Source organism: Trachypithecus francoisi, unplaced genomic scaffold, assembly GCF_009764315.1.
Source record: "Trachypithecus francoisi isolate TF-2019V2 unplaced genomic scaffold, Tfra_2.0 Lachesis_group10, whole genome shotgun sequence".
Taxonomy (NCBI): Eukaryota; Metazoa; Chordata; class Mammalia; order Primates; family Cercopithecidae; genus Trachypithecus; species Trachypithecus francoisi.
The window spans coordinates 98,448,705-98,474,376 of NW_022681455.1; the positions used below are offsets into that span (position 1 = coordinate 98,448,705).

General features: G+C 46.2%; 1 protein-coding gene across 1 annotated transcript; it reads left to right on the forward strand.

The window, feature by feature from the left end:
- Positions 1–340: 340 nt before the first annotated feature.
- On the forward strand, positions 341–25,554 carry USB1 (U6 snRNA biogenesis phosphodiesterase 1). Its single transcript, XM_033218613.1, is given in 8 exon segments — positions 341–521; positions 1,399–1,565; positions 14,292–14,426; positions 14,429–14,474; positions 18,476–18,529; positions 21,552–21,657; positions 23,198–23,281; positions 24,367–25,554. Coding segments are annotated over 8 exon segments (795 nt in total). The 5' UTR covers positions 341–423; the 3' UTR covers positions 24,472–25,554.
- The last annotated feature ends 118 nt before the right edge of the window (positions 25,555–25,672 follow it).

The window sequence follows — 25,672 nt, forward strand, 5'->3', positions numbered from 1 at the left end:
ACTTTGGGCTGGTTTGAGGAGGGGGCTCCAGGACCTCTGATCCTGGCCGGGCTCGGGGTAGGTGGGGGTCTCCGCTGGGTCTAGTGCGCTGACCCGGGACCGTCGTGTCTGGGATGTCTGGTCCCAGGTAGTTGCAGAAAGAGCAGCGGGCAGAAAGGTGACGGCCCTGAGCGATCTGTGAAATGGGTACACGAAGGCTGGGGGGTGCCGGGAAGCTGCAGGTGGCCAGAGCCGCGTGCGCAGCCTGCAGGCAGCGTGGAGTCGGTGGGCTGAATCTTGGTCCCTGTCCTGCCGGGTTCCGCCCCTCCGGCCCCGCCCCGAGGCGGGGGCCCCGCCCCTGGGAGGGCGCTTCCGGCACAGCGGAACTCCGGGTGCCGGATAAGGCTGCTGGTGGACCTCCTCTGTGGTCTTGGATGAGGCCCCATGAGCGCGGCGCCCCTGGTGGGCTACAGCAGCAGCGGCTCCGAGGATGAGTCCGAGGACGGGAGGCAGACCAGGCCGGAGGATGGGAGCCACCGTCGGTGAGGAGTGAGGAAGTCTCTCCGGAGGGCGCGCGCATTCACCCTGGACCCAGACAGGACCCAAGTGTCTGGGGGTGGAGTGGGAAGGGAGGGTGCGGGGCGGCTCCGGGAAAGGAAAAGGGGACGCAGGGAGAAAGGGGGATCCAGAAGGTACCCCCAGACAAAGCCCCAGAGTGGCCCCACCTGGCTAGGGCCAAGTTGGGAGGCTAGACCTGCGTTCCGGTCCGGCCTCCGCGCTGGCCCACTCTACCGCCCGGCACACATCCCTGTCCATCCTAGGTCCGTTTCCTGATTGAACACAATTGCGATAGTAATACTTGCTAAAGCATAGGGAGAGCCTTTTCATTCATCCAGTAAATATTCACTGAGCACCACTCCGTGCCAGGCTGGGGTCTGGGAATTCAGCGGTGAACAAAACCATCGGCCTCTCTTGCTTCCTGGGGCTTAGGTTCTTAAATACTAGGCCTTATCTTTGCTGAGTGCTTTACAAGCAGTAGCTCAGTTGATCTCACAATTGCTCTATCAGATAGACATATACCTTCAGATGAGGCATTTGAGGCCCAGAAAGGGGACATAACTTGCCCAAGATCACAGAGCTAGAAAGTGCCACTCCAACCTGTCCAGCTTGGGAATGTGACCCCTGAACCACATTGCTGCATGCTCCGTTGTTTCCCATGGGGACCTCGTGCCCCAGAGTTGGAGACCCCAATGAGACAATACTGGAGAAACAATTTTGCTGTCTAGAAGCTGCTTCCAGCACCAGGCTGGAAACACACCCTCAGAGCCACCATATATAAGGGGTTACAACTTTTGTGGTATGTACAAAGGTAGAGAATGCTAAGAGGATAAATGTCATTTTTCTTTTTTTCTTTTGCAGTGGCCAGAGCCCCCTTCCCAGGCAGAGATTTCCAGTACCTGACAGTGTGCTGAATATGTTCCCGGGCACCGAGGAGGGGCCTGAAGATGACAGCACAAAACACGGGGGACGGGTGCGCACCTTCCCCCACGAGCGGGGCAACTGGGCCACCCACGTCTATGTACCATGTGAGTGATGTGTAAAAGGAAAGTGGCCAAGACCCATAGACCCATAGGTGCTTCATGAAGGGTAGAATCGCCCCAACTAGAAGAAAGAAACCAGAAACCTCTAACACTGGTTGTGGGAAAGTCATTGACTTAGCAGAGAAAGAGCAGGTTTCAAGAATTGAGGATTTTTCTGTCATCTTGATTTTGAATTCATAGCCTGAAATAGTATTACCTCTGGGTATAATATTCTCCCAGTTCGTGAGGAGGTGACCAAAGGAGAATCTGGAGCAGGGTGTCAAGGTCATGCCAGGGCACGGCAGGCACTTTATTTCTGAGAGGGCCCTGGGTACGCTGGGTGTGCAAGGTTCAAATCCCACCCTAGCTCTGATCAGCAGGTGGCAGGCAGAAAATGCCCAGGCTTCAGAGTCAGACCTCACTCTGCTGCCCACTACTCTGGGTGCCCTTTATAAGATACTAGACTTCTCAGAGCTTCCGTTTCTTCAAATCTAAAAAGGGGGTAGCGCTGGCTAGACCAGGTAGCTCACGCCTATAATCCCAGCACTTTGGGAGGCAGAGGCAGGCAGATTACTTGAGCCCAGGCGTTTGAGACCAGCCTGGGCAACATGGGGAAACCCTGTCTCTACCAAAAATACAAAAAAATTAGCCAGGCATGGTGGCACACGCCTGTGGTCCCCACTACTTGGGAGGCTGAGGTGGGAGGATTGCTTGACCCTGGGAGTTAGAAATTGTGGTGTACCAAGATCGTTCCACTACACTCCAGCCTGAGTGACAGAGTGAGACTCCATCTCAAATAAAATAAAATTAAAATAAATAAATAGATAAAATGGGGAGAGTAGTAATACCAGTCTTCTAGGACTTTCATGAAGATTAAATCAGATAATCTATGTCAAGTTCTTAGCAAAGTACACAGAGTAAGTTTAGGTCTTGAAACCTCCATTTCCCCATCTGCACAAGGAGGATGACATGATTCTCTATGCTGCCTATCCACCAGGGGATTTGGGCAAATTGAATAGGATACTGGGTGTGAGAAGACTCTGGCTTTTTTTTTTTTTTTTTTTTGAGACAGAATTTCCCTCTTGTCGCCCAGCTGGAGTGCACTGGCGCGATCTTGGCTCACTGCAATCTCCACCTCCCGGGTTCAAGCGATTCTCCTGCCTCAACCTCCCGAATAACTGGGAGTACAGGTGCCCGCCACCACCCCTGGCTAATTTTTGTATTTTTAGTAGAGACGATGTTTAACCATGTTGGCCAAGCTAGTCTTGAGCTGCTGACCTCAGGTGATCCACCCGCTTCAGCCTCCCAGAGTGCTGGGATTACAGGCATGAGCCACCATGCCCGGCCGAGAAGATATGCAGCTGCAGTCACATATTTGGTAAATAGACAAATAATATGTGAACATACAAGGGTGGTCATTGTGGTATACATTGTGAAAAATTGGAATCATGCTAAATGTCTATCAATAGTAGACTGATTAGAGAAATGCTAATCTATTCTGATTAATAGATTACTATGGAGCTATAATAATGAACTTGACCTCTCTATACTGAGGGGAAGGATGTCCAACATGTAATGTTATATGTAGAAACTATTTCCAGAACAGTTTAAATGGTATACTCTCTGTTTTTTTTTTTAAACAAATAAGATATATAAATTAGTATATGCATATGGAAATAGGCACCAAAGTTTAACAGTCTTTATCTCTAGGGTAGTTGGTGTTGAAAGGGGGGTATATGCCACTAGGGGAGAGGTCAAGATGATCCCATACTTTAGGGTGTAGGAGAAAATTATTAGAACTTTTAAATGTATTTCTTTTTATCTCATCTTTTTATATTTCTGTTTTTGAGAGTGCACATTTTATAACACATAATTTTACAGAGTAGCACACACTTGTAATTTATAAATATATGTTTATCAGAGTATACATGCAAACTTGTTTTACTAATGGGCTGTGTGATCACAGTAGTTGGGAGACCATTGCTTTAGGTGACAGAATTTCAGGGGCTCCTGCTTTTTCCTTTGCATTTTTTAAAACATTTTTTTGTCTTAATAGACTTTATTTATTTGTTTGTTTGAGACAGTCTTGCTCTGTCGCCCAGACTGGAGTGCAGTGGCACAATCTCGGCTAACTGCTACCTCTGCCTCCCAGGTTCAAGTGATTCTCCTGCCTCAGCCTCCTGAGTAGCTGGCACTACAGGCATGCACCACCATGCCCAGCTAATTTTTTGTATTTTAGTGGAGATGGGGTTTCACCATGTTGCCCAAGCTGGTCTCAAACTCCTGAGCTCAGCCCATCCACCCAGCTCGGCCTCCCAAAGTGCTAGGATTATAGGCATCAGCCACGGTGCCCAGCCTAGACTTTATTTTTTAAAGCAGTTTTAGTTTCACAGCAAAATAGAGCAGAAGGTACAGAGATTTCCTCTGTACCCTGTACCCCCACACAGGTGTAGTCTCTCTTTTTATCAACACCCCCCACCAGATTGGTACATTTGTCACAATTGATGAACCTACAATGACACACCATAGTCACCTAAAGTCCATAGTTTACATTAGGGTTCACTCTTGGTGTTGTATATTCCATGAGTTTGGACAATTTTATAAAGACATGCATCCACCGTTATAGGACGATACAAAGTCGTTCTACTGCCCTGAGAATCCTCTGTGCCCTGCCTATTCATCCTTCCCTCCTTTTAACTGCTGGCAGCCACTGCTCTATTTCCCCTGGCGGCAGTTCTGCCTTTTCCAAAATGTCATATATTTAGAAGCATACAGTATGTAGCATTTTCAGATTGGCTTCCTTCACTTAGTAAGATGCATTTAAGGTTTCTCCATGTCTCATCATGGCTTGATAGCTCACTTCTTTGTATTGCTGAATAATATTCCATTGTCTGGATGTACCACAGTTTATTCATTCACTTACTGAAGGACATTTTGATTGCTTCCAAATTTTGGAAATTATGAATAAAGCAATCAAAACAGTTTGGTATTGATGAACAAAAACATGAATGGAACAGAATTGAGAACCCAGAAATAGACCCATATCATAATAAAGATATCCATGTGTGGGTTTTTGTATAGACATAAGTTTTGTTTTGTTTTGTTTGAGACGGAGTCTCACTCAGTCACCCAGGCTGGAGTGCAGTGGCACGATCTCGATTCACCACAACCTCCACCTCCCAGGTTCAAGCGACTCCTCTGCCTCAGCCTCCTGAGCAGCTGGGACCACAGGCGCGCACCACTACACCCAGCTAATTTTTGTATTTTTAGTAGAGATGCAGTTTCACCATATTGACCAGGCTGGTCTCAAACTTCTGACCACGTGATGCATCCACTTTGGCCTCCCAAAGTGCTGAGAGAACAGGCGTGAGCCACCGCACCCAGCCTGGACATAAATTTTTAACTCCTTTGGACAAAAACCAAGGAATGTACTGCTGGATTTTATGATAAGAGTATGTTTAGTTTTGTAAGAAACCACTAAACTGTCCTCCACAGTGGTTGTGCCATTTTGCTTCCCATCAGCAATGAATAAAAGTACCTGTTGCTCTGCATCCTCGTCAGCATTTGGTATTAGCAGTGTTCTGGAGTTTAGCCATTCTAATAGGTGTGTAGTAATATGTCACTGTTGTCTGTTAATTTGCATTTCCCTGATGACATATGATCCAGATTATCTTTTCATATGCTTTTTGCCATCTGTGTATCTTCCTCAGTGAGGTGTCTGTTAAGGTCTTTTGTCCACTTTTTAATCATTTTTGCTTATTAATATTGAGTTTTAAGAGTTCTTTAGGCCGGGCGCGGTGGCTCAAGCCTGTAATCCCAGCACTTTGGGAGGCCGAGACGGGCGGATCACAAAGTCAGGAGATCGAGACCATCCTGGCTAATACGGTGAAACCCCGTCTCTACTAAAGAATACAAAAAACTAGCCGGGCGACGAGGCAGGCGCCTGTAGTCCCAGCTACTTGGGAGGCAGAGGCAGGAGAATGGCGTGAACCTGGGAGGCGGAGTTTGCAGTGAGCTGAGATCCGGCCACTGCACTCCAGCCTGGGCAACAGAGCCAGACTCTGTCTCAAAAAAAAAAAAAAAAAAAAAAGAGTTCTTTATATTTGCGATAATAGTCCTTTATCAGATATGTCTTTTGCAAATACATTTTTTTCCCAGTCCATAGCTTGCCTTTTCATTCTCTTGACGTTGTCTTTCACAGAGCAGAAGTGTTTAAGTTTAATGAAGTCCAGCTTATCAATTATTTCTTTCATGGATCTTGCCTTTGGTGTCATATCTAAAGTTATCACCAAACCCAAGATCATCTACATTTTTCTCCTATGTTATCTTTCAGGAATCTTACAGTTTTGCATTTTACATTTAGTTCTGTGATCCATTTTGGGTTAATTTTTGTGAAAGGTGGAAGGTCTGTGTCTAGATTCTTTTTCTTATATATGGATATCCACTTATTCCAGCACCACTGGTTGAAAAGACTATCTTTTTCACATTGTATTGTTTTTGCTCCTTTGCCAAAGATCAGTTGACTGTATTGATGTGGGTTTATTTCTGGGTTCTCAATTCTGTTCCATTCATCTATTTGTTCACCAATACCACACTGTTTTGATTGCTGTAACTTTACATAGTAAGTCTCAAAGTTGGGTAGTTTCAGTCCTCCAAGTTTGTTCTTCTCCTTCAGTAGTGTGTTGACTATTCTAGGTTGTTTTTTTGTGTGGGCAAGGAGGGGGCTTCTTTTTTTAGAGGTAGGATCTCATTATATTGCCCAAGCTGGTCTTGAATTCCTGGGCTCAAGCAATCCTCTTGCCTCAGCCTCCCAAAGTGCTTGGATGATAGGGATGAGCCACAGCACTTGGCCTATTTTGGGGTTTTGCCTCTCCATGTACACCTTAAAATCTGTTTGTCAGTATCACCAAATAATTTGCTAGGATTTTGATTGGGATTGCATTGAATCTGTAGATCAAGTTGGGAAGAACTGACATCTTTACAATATTGAATCTTTCTATCTATAAACATGGAATATCTCTCCACTTATTTATTTCTTCTTTGATTTCTTTCATCAGAGTTTTATAGTTTTCCTGATATAGATCTTATACTTATTTTGTTAGATTTATACTTAAGTATTTCATTTTGTGGGGGTGCTAACTTAAACCCTGTATCTTTTATTTCAAATCCTACTTGTTCGTTGCTGGTGTATAGGAAAGCAAATATACAGAAATTGACTTTTGTGTGTTAACTTTGTACACTGCAACCTTGCTATATATAATTTATTACATCCAGAAGATTTTTTTTTTTGTCAATTCTTTTGGATTTTCTCCATAGACAATCATGTCATCTATAAAGAAAAACATGCTGGGCATGGTGGCTCACACCTGTAATCCCAGCACTTTGGGAGGTCAAGGCAGACAGATCACCTGAGGTCAGGAGTTCAAGACCAGCCTGACCAACATGGAGAAACCCCGTTTCTACTAAAAATACAAAATTAGCCAGCCGTGGTGGTGCATGCCTGTGATCCCAGCTACTCAGGAGGCTGACGCAGAAGAAAGGCGGTGGTTGCGGTGAGCTGAGTTTGCACCATTGTACTCTGGCCTGGACAACAAGAGTAAAACTTTGTCTCAAAAAAAAAAAAAAAAAAAAGGAAAAACAAGCCAGATGTGGTGGCTCACACCTGTAATCCCAGCACTTTGAGAGGCCAAGGCAGGTGGATCACAAGGTCAGGAGTTCAAGACCAGCCTGGCCAACATGGCAAAACCCCGTCTCTACTAAAAATACAAAAATTAGCTGAGTGCAGTGGTGCATGCCTGTAATCCCAGCTACTCAGGGGGCTGAAGCAGGAGAATTGCTTGAACCCAGGAAGTGGAGGTTGCAGTGAGCCGAGACTGTGCCATTGCACTCCATCCTGGGCGACAAAGCAAGACTCCGTCTTGGGGAGGGGAAAAAAAAAAGTCTTATTTCTTCTTTGCCTATCTGTATACCTTTTATTTCCTTTTCTTGTCTTATTGCATTAGCTAGGACTTCCAGTATGAGTTGAAAAGCCATAGTGGGAGGAGGCATCTTTACCTTGTTCCTGATCTTAGTGGGAAAGCTTTGGAGTTTCCCATCAGTTAGCTATAGGTATTTTTAGACATTCTCTATCAAGTTGACAAAGTTCCCCTCTATTCCTAGTTTTCTGAGAGTTTTTATCTTGAGTGGGCATTGGATTTTGTCAAATACTTTTTCTGTATCTATTGATAGGATCGTGTGATTTTTCTCCTTTAGCCTATTGATTGGATGGATTACATTATTGATTTTTGAATGTTCAGCCTGCTTTGAATACGTGGGATAAATCCCATTTAGTTGTGGAGCATTATTCTTTTTACAGGTTGTTGGATTCAATTTGCTAATATTTTCTTGAGAATCTTGCATCTCTGTCCATGAGAGATATGGGTCTGTAGTTTTCTTGTAATGTCTTTTTCTGGTTTTGGTATGAGGATAATGCTGGCCTCATGGAATAAGTCAGGAAGTATTCTCTCTGCTTTTGTCTTCTGAAAGACTGTAGATAATTGGTTTAATTTTTTCCTTAAATGTTTGGTGGGATTCTCTAGTGAACCGAACCCATCTGGGCCTGGAAGGTATTTTTTTTCCAGAGACAGAGTCTCATTCTGTTGCGGAGGATGGAGTGCACTGGCATGATCTCGGCTCACTGCAACCTCTGCCTCCCAGGTTCAAGCTATTCTCCTGCCTCAGCCTCCTGAGTAGCTGGGATTACAGGCACCTACCACCACGCCTGGCTAATTTTTGTACTTTTAGTAAAGATACGTTTCGCCATGTTGGCCAGGCTGTTCTCAAACTCCTGACCTCAGGTGATCCACCCGCCTCGGCCTCCCAAAGTGCTGGGATGACAGGTGTGAGCTGCAGAGCCCAGCCGGAAGGTAATTATTTATTCAGGCTGGGTGCAGTGGCTCATGCCTGTCATCCCAGCACTTTTGGAGGCTGAAGTGGGTGGATCACCTGAGCTCAGGAGTTTGAGACCAGCCTGGGCAACATGGTGAAACCATGTCTTTACTAAAAAAATACAAAAAAATTAGCCAGGCGTGGTGGCAGGTGCCTGTAAACCCAGCTACTCGGGAGACTGAGGCAGGAGAATTGCTTGAACCCGGCAGGCAGAGGTTGCAGTGAGCCGAAATTGTACCACTGTACTCCATCCTGGGCAAAAGAGCGAGACTGTGCCTCAAAAAATATATATATGTGTGTGTGTGTGTGTGTGTGTGTGTGTGTGTGTGTGTATGTGTGTGTATATATATATATGTATTCAATTTGTTTAATAGATTTAGGCCTATTTAGATTATTTCTTCTTTTTTGAGTTTTTGCAGATTGGGTCTTTCAAGGAATTGTTCCAGTTCATCTATGTTATCAAATTTGTGGACATAAAGTTATTCATGCTATTATTTGATTAAACAACCAGCTTTTGGATTTATTGATTTTCTTTATTGATTTCTAGTCTTCAATTTTATTGATTTCTTCTCTAATTTTAATTATTTCTTTACTTCTACTTACTTTGGATTAAATTTGCTGTTCTTTTTCTACTTTCCTAAGATGAAACTTGGATGATTGACTTTAGACTTTCTCTCTTTTTTTTTTTTTTTGTGAGGGAGCCTCGCTCCGTCGCCCAGGCTGGAGTGCAGTGGTGCAATTTCTGCTCACTGCAACCTCCGCCTTCCAGGTTCAAGCAGTTCTCCTGCCTCAGCCTCCCGAGTAGCTGGGACTATAGGCACACACCACCATGCCCAATTTTTGTATTTTTAGTAGAGACGGAGTTTCACCATATTGGTCAGGCTGGTCTCAAACTCCTGACCTCTGGTGATCCACCTGCCTCGGCCTCCCAAAGTACTGGGATCACAGGCGTGAGCCACCATGCCCAGCTTAGATCTTCTTTTCTAATATATGCATTTGATGCTATAAATATTCTTCTAAGCACCTTTTACTGCATTCCACAAGTTTTGATAAGTTATGTTTTCATTTTTATTTTGTTCAGAATATTTATAAAGTTTTCTGGAGATTTCTTCTTTGATCCATGTGTTATTTAGAAATGTGTTGTTTAACCTCCAGGTATTTGGAGATTTTCCAGCTACATTTCTGTTACAGATTTTTAGTCTAATTTCATTGTGGCCTGAGATCAGACATTGTATGGTTTCTAGTCTTTTATATTTAAAGGGTTCTGATGCTTACTATTTTTCTTCAAATTGTATTTTTGCCCTCTAGTATGTCTTATAATTTTTCCTCGATAGCTGGACAGGAATACTATGTGAAAGGAACTGGTAAACAGGCCTATATGAATGTGGTGGTGAGGTGGTGGGGGACGAGAATCATTCTGTACTCCTGTGATTGGGTCTCAATCTTTTGGTGAGCCGGTTCCTCTGGACTGGGAACTTCCCACATGCTTCTCAGAATTTTCGCCCCCTAGGTGGGACAGGATGGCCAGAAGGTGCTACAGTTTGATATTTCACGTCCCCCAGGTCAGTTATGAGTCTGATAAAATGCTTTCAGGTTAGGCTGTAATTAAATAAGTTTCTCCAGAGGGCAGACCTTGTTAAGAAAAACTGAATGCTCCCGGCTGGGCGCGGTAGCTCAGGCTTGTAATCCCAGCACTTTGGGAGGCTGAGGCAGGCAGATCATTTGAGGTCAGGAGTCGGAGACCAGCCTGACCAACATGGTGAAACCCTGTCTCTACTACAAATACAAAAAAATTAGTTGGGCATGGTGGTACATGCCTGTAGTCCCAGCTCCTCGGGTGGCTGAGGCGGGAGAATCACTTGAACCCGGGAGGCAGAGGTTGCAGTGAGCAGAGATCGTGCCACTGCACTCCAGCCTGGGCAACAGAGTGAGACTCCTTCTCAAAGAAAAAAAAAAGAAGCGGGGGAGAAAAACAGGATGCTCCTATATGTTTCCAAATGGTTGCCTTCCCCCTTCCCCAGCCAGAAGCACAGGCTATTTTTTCCAGTATTCACTGCGATAACCTGGTAGACCTCTAGGAGGTAAACCTCACAAAAATGTGGGTCCCCCCACCGACAGAGTTCCCCTGGCGTTTTTAACTCAGATTTGTACACCCTGAGTCTCCAGCAGGTTGTCTTTTACAGCTCAGGTTTCCCTACCCTGCTGCTGGTTCCTGCAGAGCTTTCAGCTTGTTGTAGGTTTCTGCTCTGGTAATTTGTGAGTCTCTGTATTTGCCTGTTGGTCTCTCTGATTTGGGGGGCAGCAGTTTGCCCTGTGACCTCACGTCTCTTATACAGCTAAGAATAGTTGTTGCTTTTTCAGTTTGTTCAGCGTTTTGCTTGTTGCTAGGATGAGGTGGCGACTTCTAAGCATCTTACATGCTGGACCGGAAACTGGAAGTCTCCTGCTTATTGCTTATTAATTTCAATTTTTTGCTATAAGCGTGTGTTATTTCTATAACCAGAAACACCTATTTTTTAAAGAAAAAATAAAACTTTAAATTTTTTTATTTTTAATTTGTTGGGTACATTGTAGGTGTATGTATGTATGGAGTACATGAGCTATTTTGATACAGGTATGCAATGTGTAATTATCCCATCAGGGTAAATGGAGCACCATCATCTCAAGGATTCATAATTTCTTTGTGTTATGAACATTCCAGTTGTACTCCTTTATTCTAAAATGTACAGAAAATGATTGCTGAGTGTAGTCACCTGTTGTGCTATCAAATACTAGATCTTATTTATTGTATTTAACTATATTTTTGTACCCATCAACCATCCTCATTCTTCACCCTACCTGCCCCACCCCCACTATCCTTCCCAGCCTCTGGTAACCATCCTTCTGCTATCTCCGTGTGTTCAATTGTTTTAATTTTTAGCTTCCACAGATGAGTGAGAACATGGAAAGTTTATCTTTCTGTGCCTGTCTTATTTCATGTAACATCATGTCCTCCAGTTCCCATCTGTATTGTTGCAGATGACAGGATCTCATTCTTTTTTTGTGGCTGAACAGTACTCCATGGTGTATATGTGCCACATTTTCTTTATCCATTGTCTGTTGATAGACACTTAGGTTAATTCCAAATCCTGGCTATTGTGAATAGTGCTGCAATAAACATGAGAGTACAGATACCTCTTCGAGACACTGATTTCCTTTCTTTTGGGTACAAACACAGCAGTGGAATTTCTGGGTCATATGGTATTTCTATTTTGTTTTTTGAGGAACCTCCATACTGTTCTCTATAATGGCTGTACTAATTTACATTCCCACCAACAGTGTTTCTCTACATCCTCACCAGCATTTGTTTTTGCCTGTCTTGGATAAAAGCCATTTTAACCGGGGTGAGATGATAGCTAGTTATAGTTTTAATTTGCATGTCTCTGATGATCAATGATATTGAACACATTTTCATATGCCTGTTTGCCATTTATATGTCTTCTTTTGAGAGATTATCTATTCAGATATTTTGCCCATTTTTAAATTGGATTATTAGATTTTTTTTCCTATAGAGTTGTTTGAGCTCCTTATATATTCTGGTTATTAATCTCTTAGCAGATGGATAGTTTGCCAGTATTTTCTCCCATTCTGTGGGTTGTCTCTTCACGTTGTTGTTTCCTTTGCTGTTCAGAAGCTTTTTAACTTGATACGATCCCTTGTGTCCATTTTTGCTTTGGTTGCCTGTGCTTGTGGGGAATTACTTAAGAAATCTTTACCCAGACTAATGTCCTGGAGAGTTTCTCCAACGTGTAGTAGTTTCATAGTTTGAAGTCTTAGATTTAAGTCTTTAAGCCATTTTGATTTGATTTTTGTATATAGCGAAAGATAGAGGCCTAATTTCATTCTTCTGCATGTGGATATCCAGTTTTTCCAGCACCTTTTATTGAAGAAACTATCTTTTTCCATTGTATATTCTTGGCACCTTTGTTGAAAATGAGTTCAGAGTAGATGTATGGATTTATTTTTGGGTTCTCTATTCTGTTATATTGGTCTGTGTGTCTGTTTTTAGGCCAGTACCAGGCTGTTTTGGTTACTATAGCTCTGTAGTATAATTTGAGGTAATGTGATTCCTCCAGCTTTGTTCTTTTTGCTCGGGATGGCTTTGACTATTCTGGGGTCTTTTGTGGTTTTATATAAATTTTATATTATTTTTTCTATTTCTGTGAAGAATGTCGTGGGTATTTTTTTTTTTTTTTTTTTTTTTGAGACGGAGTTTCGCTCTGTTGCCCAGGCTGGAGTGCAGTGGCTGGATCTCAGCTCACTGCAAGCTCCGCCTCCCGGGTTTACGCCATTCTCCTGCCTCAGCCTCCCGGGTAGCTGGGACTACAGGCGCCCACCACCTCGCCAGCTAGTTTTCTGTATTTTTTAGTAGAGACGGGGTTTCACCGTGTTATCCAGGATGGTCTCGATCTCCTGACCTCGTGATCCGCCCGTCTCAGCCTCCCAAAGTGCTGGGATTACAGGCTTGAGCCACCGCGCCCGGTATTTTGATAGAGATTATATTGAATGTGTAGATGGCTTTAGAGAGTATGGACATTTTAACACTATTGATTATTCCAATCCATGAACATGGAATATCATTTCATTTTTTTGTATCCTCTTCAATTTCTTGTGTCAGTGTTTTATAGTTTTCATTGTAGAGATCTTTCATTTCTTGTTAGGTTTATTCCTAGATATTTTATTTTATTTGTAGCTATTGCAATTGGGATTGCTTTCTTGATTTCTTTTTCAGATTGTTCATTGTTGGCATGTAGATATGCTACTGATTTTTGTATGTTGATTTTGTATCCTGCAACTTTATTAAATTTATCAGTTCTAATAGTCTTTTGGTTGAGTCTTTAGGCTTTTCCAAATATAAGATCAGGCCAGGCACAGTAGCTCAGGCCTGTAATCCCAGCACTTTGGGAGGCCAAGGTGGGCAGATCACTCGATGTCAGGAGTTCAAGACCACCAGCCTGGCCAACATGGTGAAACCCTATCTGTACTAAAAATAGAAAAATTAGCCAGACGTGGTGGCACACACTTGTAGTCCCAGCTACTCCGGAGTCTGAGGCAGGAGAATTGCTTGAACCTGGGAGGCAGAGGTTGCAGTGAGCTGAGATCAAGCCACTGCACTCCAGCCTGGGCAACAGAGTAAGACTCTCAAAAAAACAAAAACAAACAAACAAAAAAGACAAATAGATCATATCATCCTCAAGCAAGGATAATTTTACTTATTCCTTTCCAATTTGAATGCCTTTTGTTTCTTTCACTTGTCTGATTGTTCTAGCTGGGACTTCCCAGAAATACCTATTAAAATACTATTAGAAGTGGTTCATGCCTGTAATCCCAGCACTTTGGGAGGCTGAGGCGGGTGGATCACCTGAAGTCTGGAGTTCGAGTCCAGCCTGGCCAACATGGTAAAACCCCGTCTCTACTGAAAATATAAAAACTAGCTGGGCATGGTGGTGGGTTTAATCCCACCACCCAGCTACTCGGGAGGCTGAGGCAGGAGAATTGCTTGAACTTAGGAGATAGAGGTTGCAGTGAGCCGACATGGTGCCGCTGTACTCCAACCTCTGCGACAGAGTGAGACTCTGTCTAAAAAAATAAATAAATAAAATAAAATAAAATTATATTAGAAGACATAGACATAGACTGCTGTCCAAGTAATTTTCTCCCCAAACCCAGAGTAATAAGGACTTCCGTCTGCCTTCTGGGCTTCTTCATTCAGCCATGGCACCTTGGCTGAGAGAACGGCCCGCCCTCTTTACTCTTCTCCTCCAGATGAAGCCAAGGAGGAGTTCCTGGATCTGCTTGACGTGTTGCTCCCCCATGCCCAGACCTATGTCCCCCGCCTGGTAAGGATGGAGGCGTTCCACCTCAGCCTGTCCCAGAGTGTGGTTCTGCGCCACCACTGGATCCTCCCTTTGTGCAGGCTCTGAAAGCCCGCATGGCCTCCTTCCAGAGGTGAGTGCTTCCCTCTGCCGCTCCGCTCCCTCCCCTCCACGGCTTCTCCTCCTCTCCTGAGCTACTGTGGGCATTACCCCAGCAGACAGGCCAGACCTAAAGATAGAACACGGCCCCTCTCCTGGGGCTGCCTGCTCTACTTCTTGTCCTGCGTGACCTTGGGCATGCCGTGGAAGCTCTTGACACCCCTGATGTCTTATCTGCTCTGTAGGAAAAGCCAGCTGTTTTTCTGTAAGCTCTTGCTCAGTATTTCCAGCACTTCTGTGACCAGATGTGTAGAGTTTTTTTCCGCACCAACAAATTATCCAACTCTACAGACACCCACTGGGTGTCCTATAATCGAACTCAATTCTGACACTAATAACCCAGGGTTAGTGCAGACTTCATAGGCTAAGGGCTCAGTCCCACAAGACTGCGCTCCATGTCAGACACCATCTGCAGTGTTGAGCTCTCAGGTTACCCACAACATCTGTCTGATTTCACTACAAATCAGAGATTCTATGGACCCCCTCGTCAGGTTTGATCATTTGCTAGAATGGCTCACAGAATTCAGGCAAACAGTCCACTTACTAGGTCGCCAGTTTATTACAAAGGATATCTTAAAGGATACACATGAACAGCCAGATGAAGAGAGAGGTAGGGTGAGGTCTGGAAGGGTCCCGAGCATGGGAGCTTCTGACCCTGTGGAGTTGGGGGTGAGCCACCCTTCCAGCACATGGGTGCATTCTTATTCACCAGGGGAAGCTCCTCAAATCCTATAGTTCCACATTTTTACAGAGGCTTCATCATGTCGGCATGATGGATTATTAACTCAGTCTCTAGCTTCCCTCCCATCCCAGGAGGATAGGGGGTGGGGCTGAAAGTTTCCAGCTTCTAATCATGCCTTGCTCTTTCTGTGATCGGCCCCCATCCAGGAGGCCACTGAGAGTCGCCTCATCAGAAGCAAAGATGCTCCTGTCACCCAGGAAATTCCAAAGGATTTAGGAGCTCTGTGTCAGCAGCCAGGGTCACAGACCAGATCATAGAACAAAAGATGCTCCTAGCACCCCCACTGCTTAGGAAATGACATAGGTTTTAGGATCTCTGTGTCAGGAACTGGAGGCTGAGACCAACACAAACGTTATCATTTCACAATAATAGGTCAAACAGGTCATGGTAGTGGTGGGGGCTACCTCACTGGGGGCTTGTGGGGGTGAAAGGAGATCATGGGTGCCCTCAGCACACAACTTGGGTGAAGGCTTAGTACCAGACCCCACTTCTGATTTTGTCTGCCAACCTGGGGCTTTTTTTTCCCCCTTACCTATTGCATTATTTTATAACTCTTTTCCTAGTAGAAATGCACCTCCTGCTAGACTGGTCCAGATCAAAATCCTGCTCTTTCACGGAGGCTCTGCCAGTTAGCATCTCCTGCAGAATCCCTCCATCCAGAGATCAGTCGGTCCTGTGGTTGTTTACCCCTGGTGGTCATTTCACTCACCCTCATATGCAGTCATTCCTGTGTCCATCTTCCCTCCTGGAAGCCACATTCCTCCAGGCCAGGACTGTGGCCTCTCTCTGAATTACCCCACAGCTTTTCCCTAGTGCTGTGCTCACAGAGACATCAAATAAATGCTTGTGGAGTCATGAGGTGGGAATGAGGGAACCCAGAGAATATCCTTCTGGATCCTCTACTGTTGGTACTAGAAGGAGCCTAAGAAGCCGCCCAGCTGGTGGTTTTCTGACCCTGCCTTTATCAGCAGAGCCTTTTTTCAAATGAGGTGTTGTACAAAAGCCTGGTGTGTGGCTGTGTAAAACAGAAATAAACAGTCTTCTAGCCAAAGCCCTACTCCCACAGTTCAGGGGGCCATAGGCCCAGGAATTCCGTAGGATGTCACTACCCAGCTGGGAAACTGCTCAGTTAGTTGAACCCCTTCTGAGGGCCAGAGGAGGACAGGGTTTGTCCCAATCCGGTCACTTGGCCAGGGAATCAGGACTGAAACTCATCTCTCAACCTAGTCCAGCCCTCCCACTCTTTGGATTGTCATTATCAAATTGATTGAGCCGTATGTACATTATCAGGACTGTCTTAACCACAGGTACCAGAAACCCAACCCAAAGTGGCTTAAACCAAAGAGAAATGTATAGGCTGGTATAACTAAAAGATTCAGAGGTAGCACTGGCTCATGCATGAGTGTACCGGGGTAACAAGATATCAGATGGCACCTGACTGTCACCATCTCAGCTCTGTCCCCTTCCTTTGTCACAATGATGAAGCCACTGCATCTCCGGGCTGATGGTGTACCAGCCTGGAAAGACAGCCTCCCTCTCTGATTGGCTTCAGCACAAGTCACAGAAATGACTGCCTGGTCTGACCCGGCTCCTGTGCGCTTTCTTTGGGAGTAAAGAGTTAACAGGCCCTTCCGCCTTCCACACAGAGTGCTTCCCTTATCCTGCAGAAGCAGCTTCCCTGGATGAAGGAGGAGAGCTAGTGCTGATGACTGGCATACTGCACCTGCGCTGGGAAGAGGCGTGAACTGCGCCCCTGCAGGGACGCCATGGCCTGGGCTCCCCTGCATACAGTGGTTCCTTAACTGGGCACGAGTCCCTTGCTGGGACTTCTGACCACTCTGCCTAAAGTCCATTGCAAGAAATTCTGATACCTGTGGGATGTATATGTGGCTGATTCCCTTGCTCACTAGGAGACTAGAAAACAGCACCTGGACCGGACCCCTGGGCTGGTTCCCTCTGAGGAAAGGATCTGTAGCGATGAGTGAAGCCTGGCCAGGTGTGGTCTCTTCAACTTTGATCATCTGGTTGAGCCTAAGGTGACCAAGAGTGGGCAGTGCAGCCCTGATTCCGTTGCTGTGACTGAGGAGATGCTAAGCTCTGCTTGGCCAGCCCTGGGCAGCCTGCCTCTGGAGTAGGGATGGAGAGCCATCCTGCAACAGGAGGTTACCAGGAGAAGGGGTGTTGGTTGGGCACAGACATCCAGTGTCCACTCCAGGATGTTTGGGAGACACCTTGAGAACTCTTCCTAAAACTGCGCTTAATTGAGCTCCTGGTGGTTCTGTGATCCCTTACATTTTCCCCAGAGGCAGAGAGTTGGCTGACTGACTTTTGCCCTTGTGCAGATTGTGAGACTCTCCCTAGCATGCTAGTATATTATGTTCCCTCAAATGGGGGTGAGCCTCTTGGCCTGGGGGCTGTAAAATGATCTGTTTCTGTGACGGGACTTTCCACCGTGAGATTGCTAGTGTCTCAGAGAACAAAGGACAGAACCAGTCCAAGTCAAAGCACTTACCTGGCTGAGCCTGACTCTCTGTGTTATTGATCTGAGGGGTGGGTGGGTGGGGGCATCTGTCTTGATTTCACACCAACAGAGACCTACTTCCCCTCACTAAAGGGTCATAGGTGACAGCAAGGACTCTGGAAACAGGCAGACTGACTGTGCAAATCCTGGCTCACCAAATTCAGCTTCACCATGCCTCCGTTTGTCTGTAAAATGGGCATAATTGCAGGCCTGCTCACAGAGTTGTGTGAGGATTCGAGAAACGGATGTGTGCAAAGGCTTGAGCTCAGCTCTGACACACGAAGAAATGTTCTCGTGATTGCTTAGATGAAATCGGAGTTGTCTATTTTTTTAAAAAACTGCAAGAAATGAATCAGCTATTAAGTGGTCCATTATCAACTACTTGATAAATAAGGCTTTCTCAGTTCCCATCAGTAAAGTTGAGATAGTCTCAAATTGTTTATCAAAATGAACTACTATTAACAAAGTAAAATTTTTATTAGCACCTGGATGATGTTGTGTATTACCCGGACTGGGTGATTTCAAGGTCTTGTCCAGCTCTAATGTTTTAGGATTCAGTATACTACCTGTATAATGGGGTGATAATATTAAGTGCAAAATGAGTTAACTATATTTTCAAACTGCTGTTTGTTTGTTTTTTTTTTTAACATAAGCTGTTTTTTCTGCTTTTTTTCTTATGATTTTTCCTGAAATATGGTCTTCTACATTTCAGATTCTTCTTTACTGCCAACCAGGTAAAGATTTACACCAATCAAGAGAAAACCAGGTGGGTCCTCCCAACCCCCAATCACTATTAGAGGAAGATTCTTTGGTGCAAAAATTGAGTGCTTTGTTTCTGGACTTGTTTGTCCCATTTTTTGTTTGCTTTTAACCAACTCAATGACAACAAAGGCAGCTATCCCCAAATCTGAACCTTTCATTAAGAAAAATAACTGGGAGATCCCAGGTGCAGTAGCACATGCCTGTAATTCCAGCACTTTGGGAGGCTGAAGCAGGTGCATAGTTTGAGCTCAGGAGTTCCAGACCAGCCTAGGCAACATGGCCAAACCCTGTCTCTATGAAAAATACAAAAATTAGCTGAGTGTGGTGGTGTGTGCCTATAGTTTCAGCTACTTGGGAGGCTGAGATGAGAGGATCACTTGAGCCCTGGAGGTCAAGGCCGCAGTGAGCCACGATTGCACCACTGCACTCCAGCCTGGGCAACAGAGTGAGACCCTGTCTCAAAAAAATAAATAAAAAGGCCAGGTGCAGTGGCTCACGCTTGTAATCCCAGCACTTTGAGAGTCCAAGGTGGGCAGATTGATTACCTGAGGTCAGGAGTTCAAGACTAGCCTGCCCAACATGGTGAAACCCCATCTCTACTAAAAATACAAAAAATTAGCTGGGTGTGGTGGTGGGCGCCTGTAATCCCAGCTACCGGGGAGGCTGAGGCAGGAGAATCACTTGAACCCTAGAGGAGGAGGTTGCAGTGAGCCAAGATCATGCCACTGTACTCTATCCTGGGCGACAGGAGTGAAACTCTGTCTCAAAAATAAATAAATAAATAATGACTGAGGGAGCATGTGGGGGGTGTTGCACAGAGATTGAGAGAAGCATCTTGGTTTAGTGAAAACCTGTGAAAGTCAGAAAACCTGTTTCTGCCCAGCTCCATCCCAGTTGTGGTGTTTGGTCCGTGTCTTCATCTCTGTGACCTTTTGTTTTCACACTGGCATACACCTCCCAACATCCATTGTTGGGCAGTTGTAAGGCTCAAGTGAGCCCCAAGGCCTTTGAAAAGTTAAAAGTATTAAAGTGTTAGATGAACATAAGAAGAAATGATTATCCTGCCTTCAAAGCGAGCCTCCCTGTCTGACACACTCACTGGGCCACCTTCTCTGAGCACTTCTGAAAGGGGCCTCATTTATTCGTTCACTTATTCCATGCTGCACAAGTTTGTTAAGCACACACTTGTGCCAGGCATTTGCTGTATGCCAAGGATTCATCAGTGAAGAGGTAGACACAGCCCCTGCTCTTTTCAATCTCATATTCGGAGGGGAGACAGATAATAAGTAATGAGAGTGTTTGTTAATAACTGTGGTGTGATATGATGGTCAGGAGTGGGTAGTCTAGGAGGGTACCAGGGAAGTGACCAGGGAGATGGCATTTGATGGTGACCTGAGAATGAGAAGCCAGTCTTGGGAAGAGCTGTTGCAAGAGCTTCAAGCAGAGGACATAGCAAACTAAGTGACTCCAAGGCAGGGAAGATTTCAGTGTGTTTGAGGGGGCCAGTGAGGCCAACCCCAGAGAGCACGTGGGAGAATGATAGGAGATGAGATGGGCAGGGTTCGCCCATCCAGAGGCTGCAATGTCAAGTAAGGAGTTTGAATTTTCAGTATAATGGAAGCCATTGGAGGGATTTGAACAGAGGAGAGGCATGATCTGATGTGTATCTGGGGTTGTCAGTCTGGCTAGATGGTGTGTCTGTGGCCATGGAGTCTGGGGGCAAGATAGAAGGGAGCAAGACTGAATGCAGGGAAACCAGAGAGGAGCCAAGTGTCATTGTCCAGGTGAGGGACCATTGGTGGCCTAGATTAGGGTGATGGCCGTGGAAGACCAAGAGGTGGACACACTGGAGATACACTGAAGCAGAAGCAACCAAATTACCAATGGGGTGGATTTATGTGACGCAAGGGGAAGATGAACATTGATTCCTGGGTTTGAGGCTGGAACAACTGGCCCCATTTTCTGTGATAGGAGACACTGGTGGGATGAAAATCAAAAGTTCTACTTTGTACCTGTTTGTTTGTACCTGTTAGGTTTTGCTGCCTATTGGACCCCTAGGTGGAAATGTCACATATACACATATACATTTACACATATACATATACACATACACTCCTGGGTGTTCAGGAGTGGGACCAGCTGGAGATAGGAATGTTGGCCAGTGTGGGAAGCGGGGCTGGGTGAGAACAGCCTCCTGGAGAGGGCAAATGGAGAAGATCCAGTGATCTTCACCATGGGGAGGCTGGAGAGGAGAGAGGGTGGCAGAGGACACTGAACCGGGAGACAGGAGGCAGGATTAAACCAGGACTGCGTGGCAGGTGGTGTCTTGGGAGCCAAGAGAGAAAAGGGTTTCAAGGAGGGAAGAGTCCACTGTGTGAGATACTGATGAGCAGGTACGAGGCAGACAGCAAAGTATCCCTTGGATTTGGTAACGTGGAGGTTGTTGGCAACTTTGACAAGAGCACTTCCAGCAAAGTGGGTTGAAGATGGGAGGTGAGAAAGAGATAGTGATGGTGGACAAATTGTCTTTTTGAGAAGTTTTACTGAGAATGGGATGGGGACTGGCTGAAGCCGTGGGTTCAGGGGAGAGTTTTTAAAGATGAGAGAGAGTATGTGTGAGTGCTTGTGGGAGGCGTGGCAGATGCCAGGAAGCAAAGTCCTTGAGAAGAGGCCTCCTTGAGGACAGGAGTCGTTTGTAGTTGGAACGATGATGGAGAATGGAGATGGAGAAGCTTCTGGGTTTGTGTCTTGGCAGTGGTGGGTGAAGGCATTCCTGGAAGGGTTACTAGATCCAGGAGAGGGAGGAGAGCTGTGTGGGTGAGAACTGGGAAAGGAAGGTTTACAGACAGAGAATCTGAGGACTGAGAGAGTTGGCTCATGGAGCAGGAAAGCGAGTGTACCAGGGAGACAGGGTGAGACCCATGGCCCAGATCTCTTGGCTTTCTGCCTGGCTCCTCCTCGGCTGCATAGATGGCTGGTGTTCTCAGAGGCTGCATCTCATGCCTGTGTTGTCTTCCTCTCCCCAGGACCTTTATTGGGCTCGAGGTCACTTCAGGGCATGCCCAGTTCCTGGACCTAGTTTCAGAGGTGGACAGAGTCATGGAGGAATTCGACCTCACCACTTTCTACCAGGTAATCAATGGGGCTGCTGCTTCTCCATTGACCCATTTCTAATGAGAATAAAACTGTCTTTAAAGAGGCCCTCATAAGAGGCAAACTGAAGACCCTTCAGAACCTCCCGTGTCAGTGCTCTGAATGCCAGCCTTCTGAGGATGCACACCTTGGGAGGTGAGGGCTTTGAGGTATAGTCAGATGCAGCCCACCCAAAGTCTACCATTTCTTAGAAATCTTGCTTTATATCATAAATATGCCCGAGATTTGTACCTTCTGCTCCATAATGTTCCCATGTTGTTTTCACATTTTTAAGTAGATGTCCCTAATAATTTTTGGTCAAATTGACCCTCAGAGAAGAGTCGTAGCTTCACACACCTTCCTGCACCTTGCCCAGGCCCTCTAAGGGCACTTGGGCTCTAAGTCAACTATCAGGGCTTTGAAGGGCCATTCGTTTTATTTGATATGTGTTTTTAAACCGTGCTGAGGGAGGTAAGTATGAATTTGAATGGAGACAATTATTGTTGCTTCAAAACTTGAGACTTTGGGGATTTTGTTCATGTCATCTGAAAAGTATGGTGTATACTGGAATGTCCTAGATCAGAATAGAGGGTGGATTTTCTTTCACGTCACAGATGTAATGACTCTCTATGATACTTCAAGGAAAGCCTCTGTGAATAGGACTGTCTTAGCTCAGGCTGTCATAACAAAATACCATAGACTGGGTGGCCTAAATAACAGAAATTTATTTTTGCACAGTTCTGGAGGCTAGAAGTCCAAGATCAAGGTGACAGTGTGGTTGACGTCTTTCTTTTTTTTTTTTTTTTGGAGACAGAGTCTCATTCTGTCACCCATGCTGAAGTGCAGTGGCGCATTCTCAGCTCCCTGCAACCTCCGCCTCCCATGTTCAAGCAATTCTGCCTCCGTCACCCGAGCAGCTAGGACTACATGTGTGCGACACCACCCCAGCTAATTTTTGTATTTTTAGTAGAGACGGGGCTTCACCATGTTGGCCAGGCTGGTCTCAAACTCCTGACCTCAGGTGATCCGCCTGCCTTGGCCTCTCAAAGTGCTAGGATTACAGGCGTGAGCCACTGCGCCCGGCCAAGTGTGGTCGGTTTCTGGTGAGGGTTCTTCCTGGCTTATAGATGGCTGCCTTCTAGCCATGTCCTCACATGGTGGGGCAGGGGTCGGGGGCTGCAGGGAGAGAGCAGTGCCCAAGCTCTCTGTGATTAAAGGGCACTAATCATGAGGGTCCTGCCCTCATGACCTCATCTAACCCTAATTACCCCTCAAAGGCCCCATCTTTACATACTATCACATTGGGGGTTAGGGCTACATGAATTTGGGGGAGGGGACATGATTCAGTCCATGGCAAGGACCAGTCCTGTGCTATTTTGTCTGTGGAGGGTGCTTGGGATCAACACTGAGGATCTTGTCTCCCACTGGGCAGGCCAGGGATCCAGCAGGGATGTCACAACAGCTCTGTCACAGACCTGCTGTGATGGCAGGGCCTGCCAAGGTGTCCAGGTGACCGCCTGCCTCTCGTTTCCCTCCCCAGGACCCTTCTTTCCACCTCAGCCTTGCCTGGTGTGTGGGTGATGCACGTCTCCAGCTGGAGGGGCAATGCCTGCAGGAACTACAGGTGAATTTCCAGGGCAGGAGCACAGAGCGCACTGAACTCTAGAAATGACGGGACAGATGCTGGGGAGGAAGAGGATGAGGCACCCAAACCCGAATCCCTGGGAAACAAATGACATGGCAGGAGACCCCAACACCTTCCCTTGCAACTCAAGGTGTGGCCCCTGGACCGGCAGCTTCAGCATCACCTGAAGCTTATTAGCAATACAGATCTTTACCCCCCTCACCCCCAACCTAAGAAATCAGAATTACATTTTAACAGATCTCTAGGGATTTGTGTGCACATTACAGTTTGGGAAGCACTGCCCTAGAACCCTGATCTGCGAGAAGGCTGCAGGCTTCCCCTGAAGTCCTAGCCACTTGCCCAGGGGTCAGAGGCTTTGGCCTGGCACTGCAAATGGGTGAAATGTACCAGGTGTAAGGAATATCCAGCCCCCAGAGTCTATCAAATTTCAGTAAGTAGCTGAAAGATTCCACTTTCCCATGTGCGTTCTTAGAGGAGAACCAGCAGGTTACATGAAGTGGTAAGTGGTGGCTGATACTCCAGCCCTGGATGGGGAGACAGTAGGGAGTGTGGCCATGCAGGAAGGTTGGCCTAGAGTTGCCAACACTTCTGCTTCATAAGAGAAGCCAGAAACCTAGATTTTTACATGTAATCTTGTCAGTTTTCAAATGTCAGCAACTAATTTGGATGTTTAAAAAACATTTTGCAAGCCAAACCAAACATGTGCAGGCTGGATGCAGCTGTGCTCCCTCATTAAGGAGCTGCCTTGCTGTTGGCCTGATGTTGCTGGAGGTGGCAAAGAGCTCTAGTTTGGGCTCCGGCAGACCTGGGTCCCAGGCCTGGTTTTATTGGTTTCTGTAATCCAGGGCTCTGAGCGTCTGTGTCCTCATCTGTAAAGTTGGGATGATAGGACCAACCTCAGATATTACAGAAGTGATCAGACAAGATCAACAGTGCAGAGCCTGGAGCCTGCAGCTTCAGCCTCGCCCAGCCTCTGAAGTTGGGTGAGCTGGTTTTGTTTGCAGTGCCCTCTGGGTCCCAGATGCCCCTTAATGTGACTGTCCTCCCCTGGCTGCTGTTTTAAGGCAATCGTGGATGGGTTTGAAGATGCTGAGGTGCTGCTGCGCGTGCACACTGAGCAAGTCCGCTGCAAGTCTGGGAACAAGTTCTTCTCAATGCCTTTGAAGTGAGCACCTGAGGCCTTCCTCCTCCAGGGCCCTCTGCAGACCAGGCTGAGATGGAGGAACCTGCTAAAATCAATGGAGATGCTTCTAGCCTCCCAGTAGGAGGTCCTAGCCATGCCTTCAGCCTGGCAGAAGGTGTAGCCACTCCTCATCCTCCCTGAGTGTTCGCTCTCGCTCTCTCCCGCTCTCTCTCTCTCTGTCTCCTTTCTCTTTCTCTTCCCCTCCCTCTCTCCCTCTCCTCTCTCTCCTCTCTCCGCTGTTGTGGGTTGCAGGTTGGGTGCGGCTGTGTTGTGGTCCTTCCCAGAAACTGCCAGTAGAGGGCAGCCTGGGCATCCTAATTCTTACTCTGGTTGTTACGCAAAGAAAATATTGGGGTCAGTGGTGAGCCCACCCACACTTGCCAGAATCTCCACTGTAGTCCCCCTAACAGACAGCCCTTCACTCCCTCTCCCACTTCAGCAATTTGTATTTTGATGCCATTGGCCTCAGATCAGAGTGTTTTAAATCATCACGCCCTGGCTTATCCCTGGCCAAGCCAGGACACGGGGTGCTTCAGTGGGTCTGTCACCCTCTCTCCTTGAAGCATGTCGCTTTTATTTATTTACTTTTACTCTTACCCTGCTCCTGTGCCAGCAGGGGCTACTTCAAGGCCAAGGTCCAGGATGAGAACTTGTGACCCAGCCTCAGTTTTCTCCACTTCTTTCTCCCGCTTACCCTAGCAAGGTGCCTGGGGAGACTTGAACAGATGTTTCATTTTGGCCTGGACAGTGGCTGAAAGCCAGGCCTCCAATGCACTGTGACCTCTGGCTTCCCCAGCAGCTTTCCCAGAGAGGCAGAGGGGCCTTCTACAGCCTGGGTTCTCCTGCTCCCTCCTGCCTGCTGCAGCTGCAGCATTCTGAGGGGCAACGTGGAGGAAGGGCCAGGGATGCATGGGATTTTAACTTTTTCATCAAACCTTCCGCGTGGCAAGGAAACAGTCAGTCCTCTTCAGGTGTCTTCTGGATTTCTGGTGATGGATAGAGAAATCTTTTTATGTTACAGTTTTAAATTATGTTCAACAAATAAAAAATTACATTTTTTTATTTTGGATCTCTTTTGGACTACTTGTATTTAACCCAGTGAAAAGATGACTTTCACCTTCGCCTACCCTGTCCAGCTGTGTCTCACAGCTTGGGGGGACTCTTGGAAGTCTCTGCTGTGACTTCCA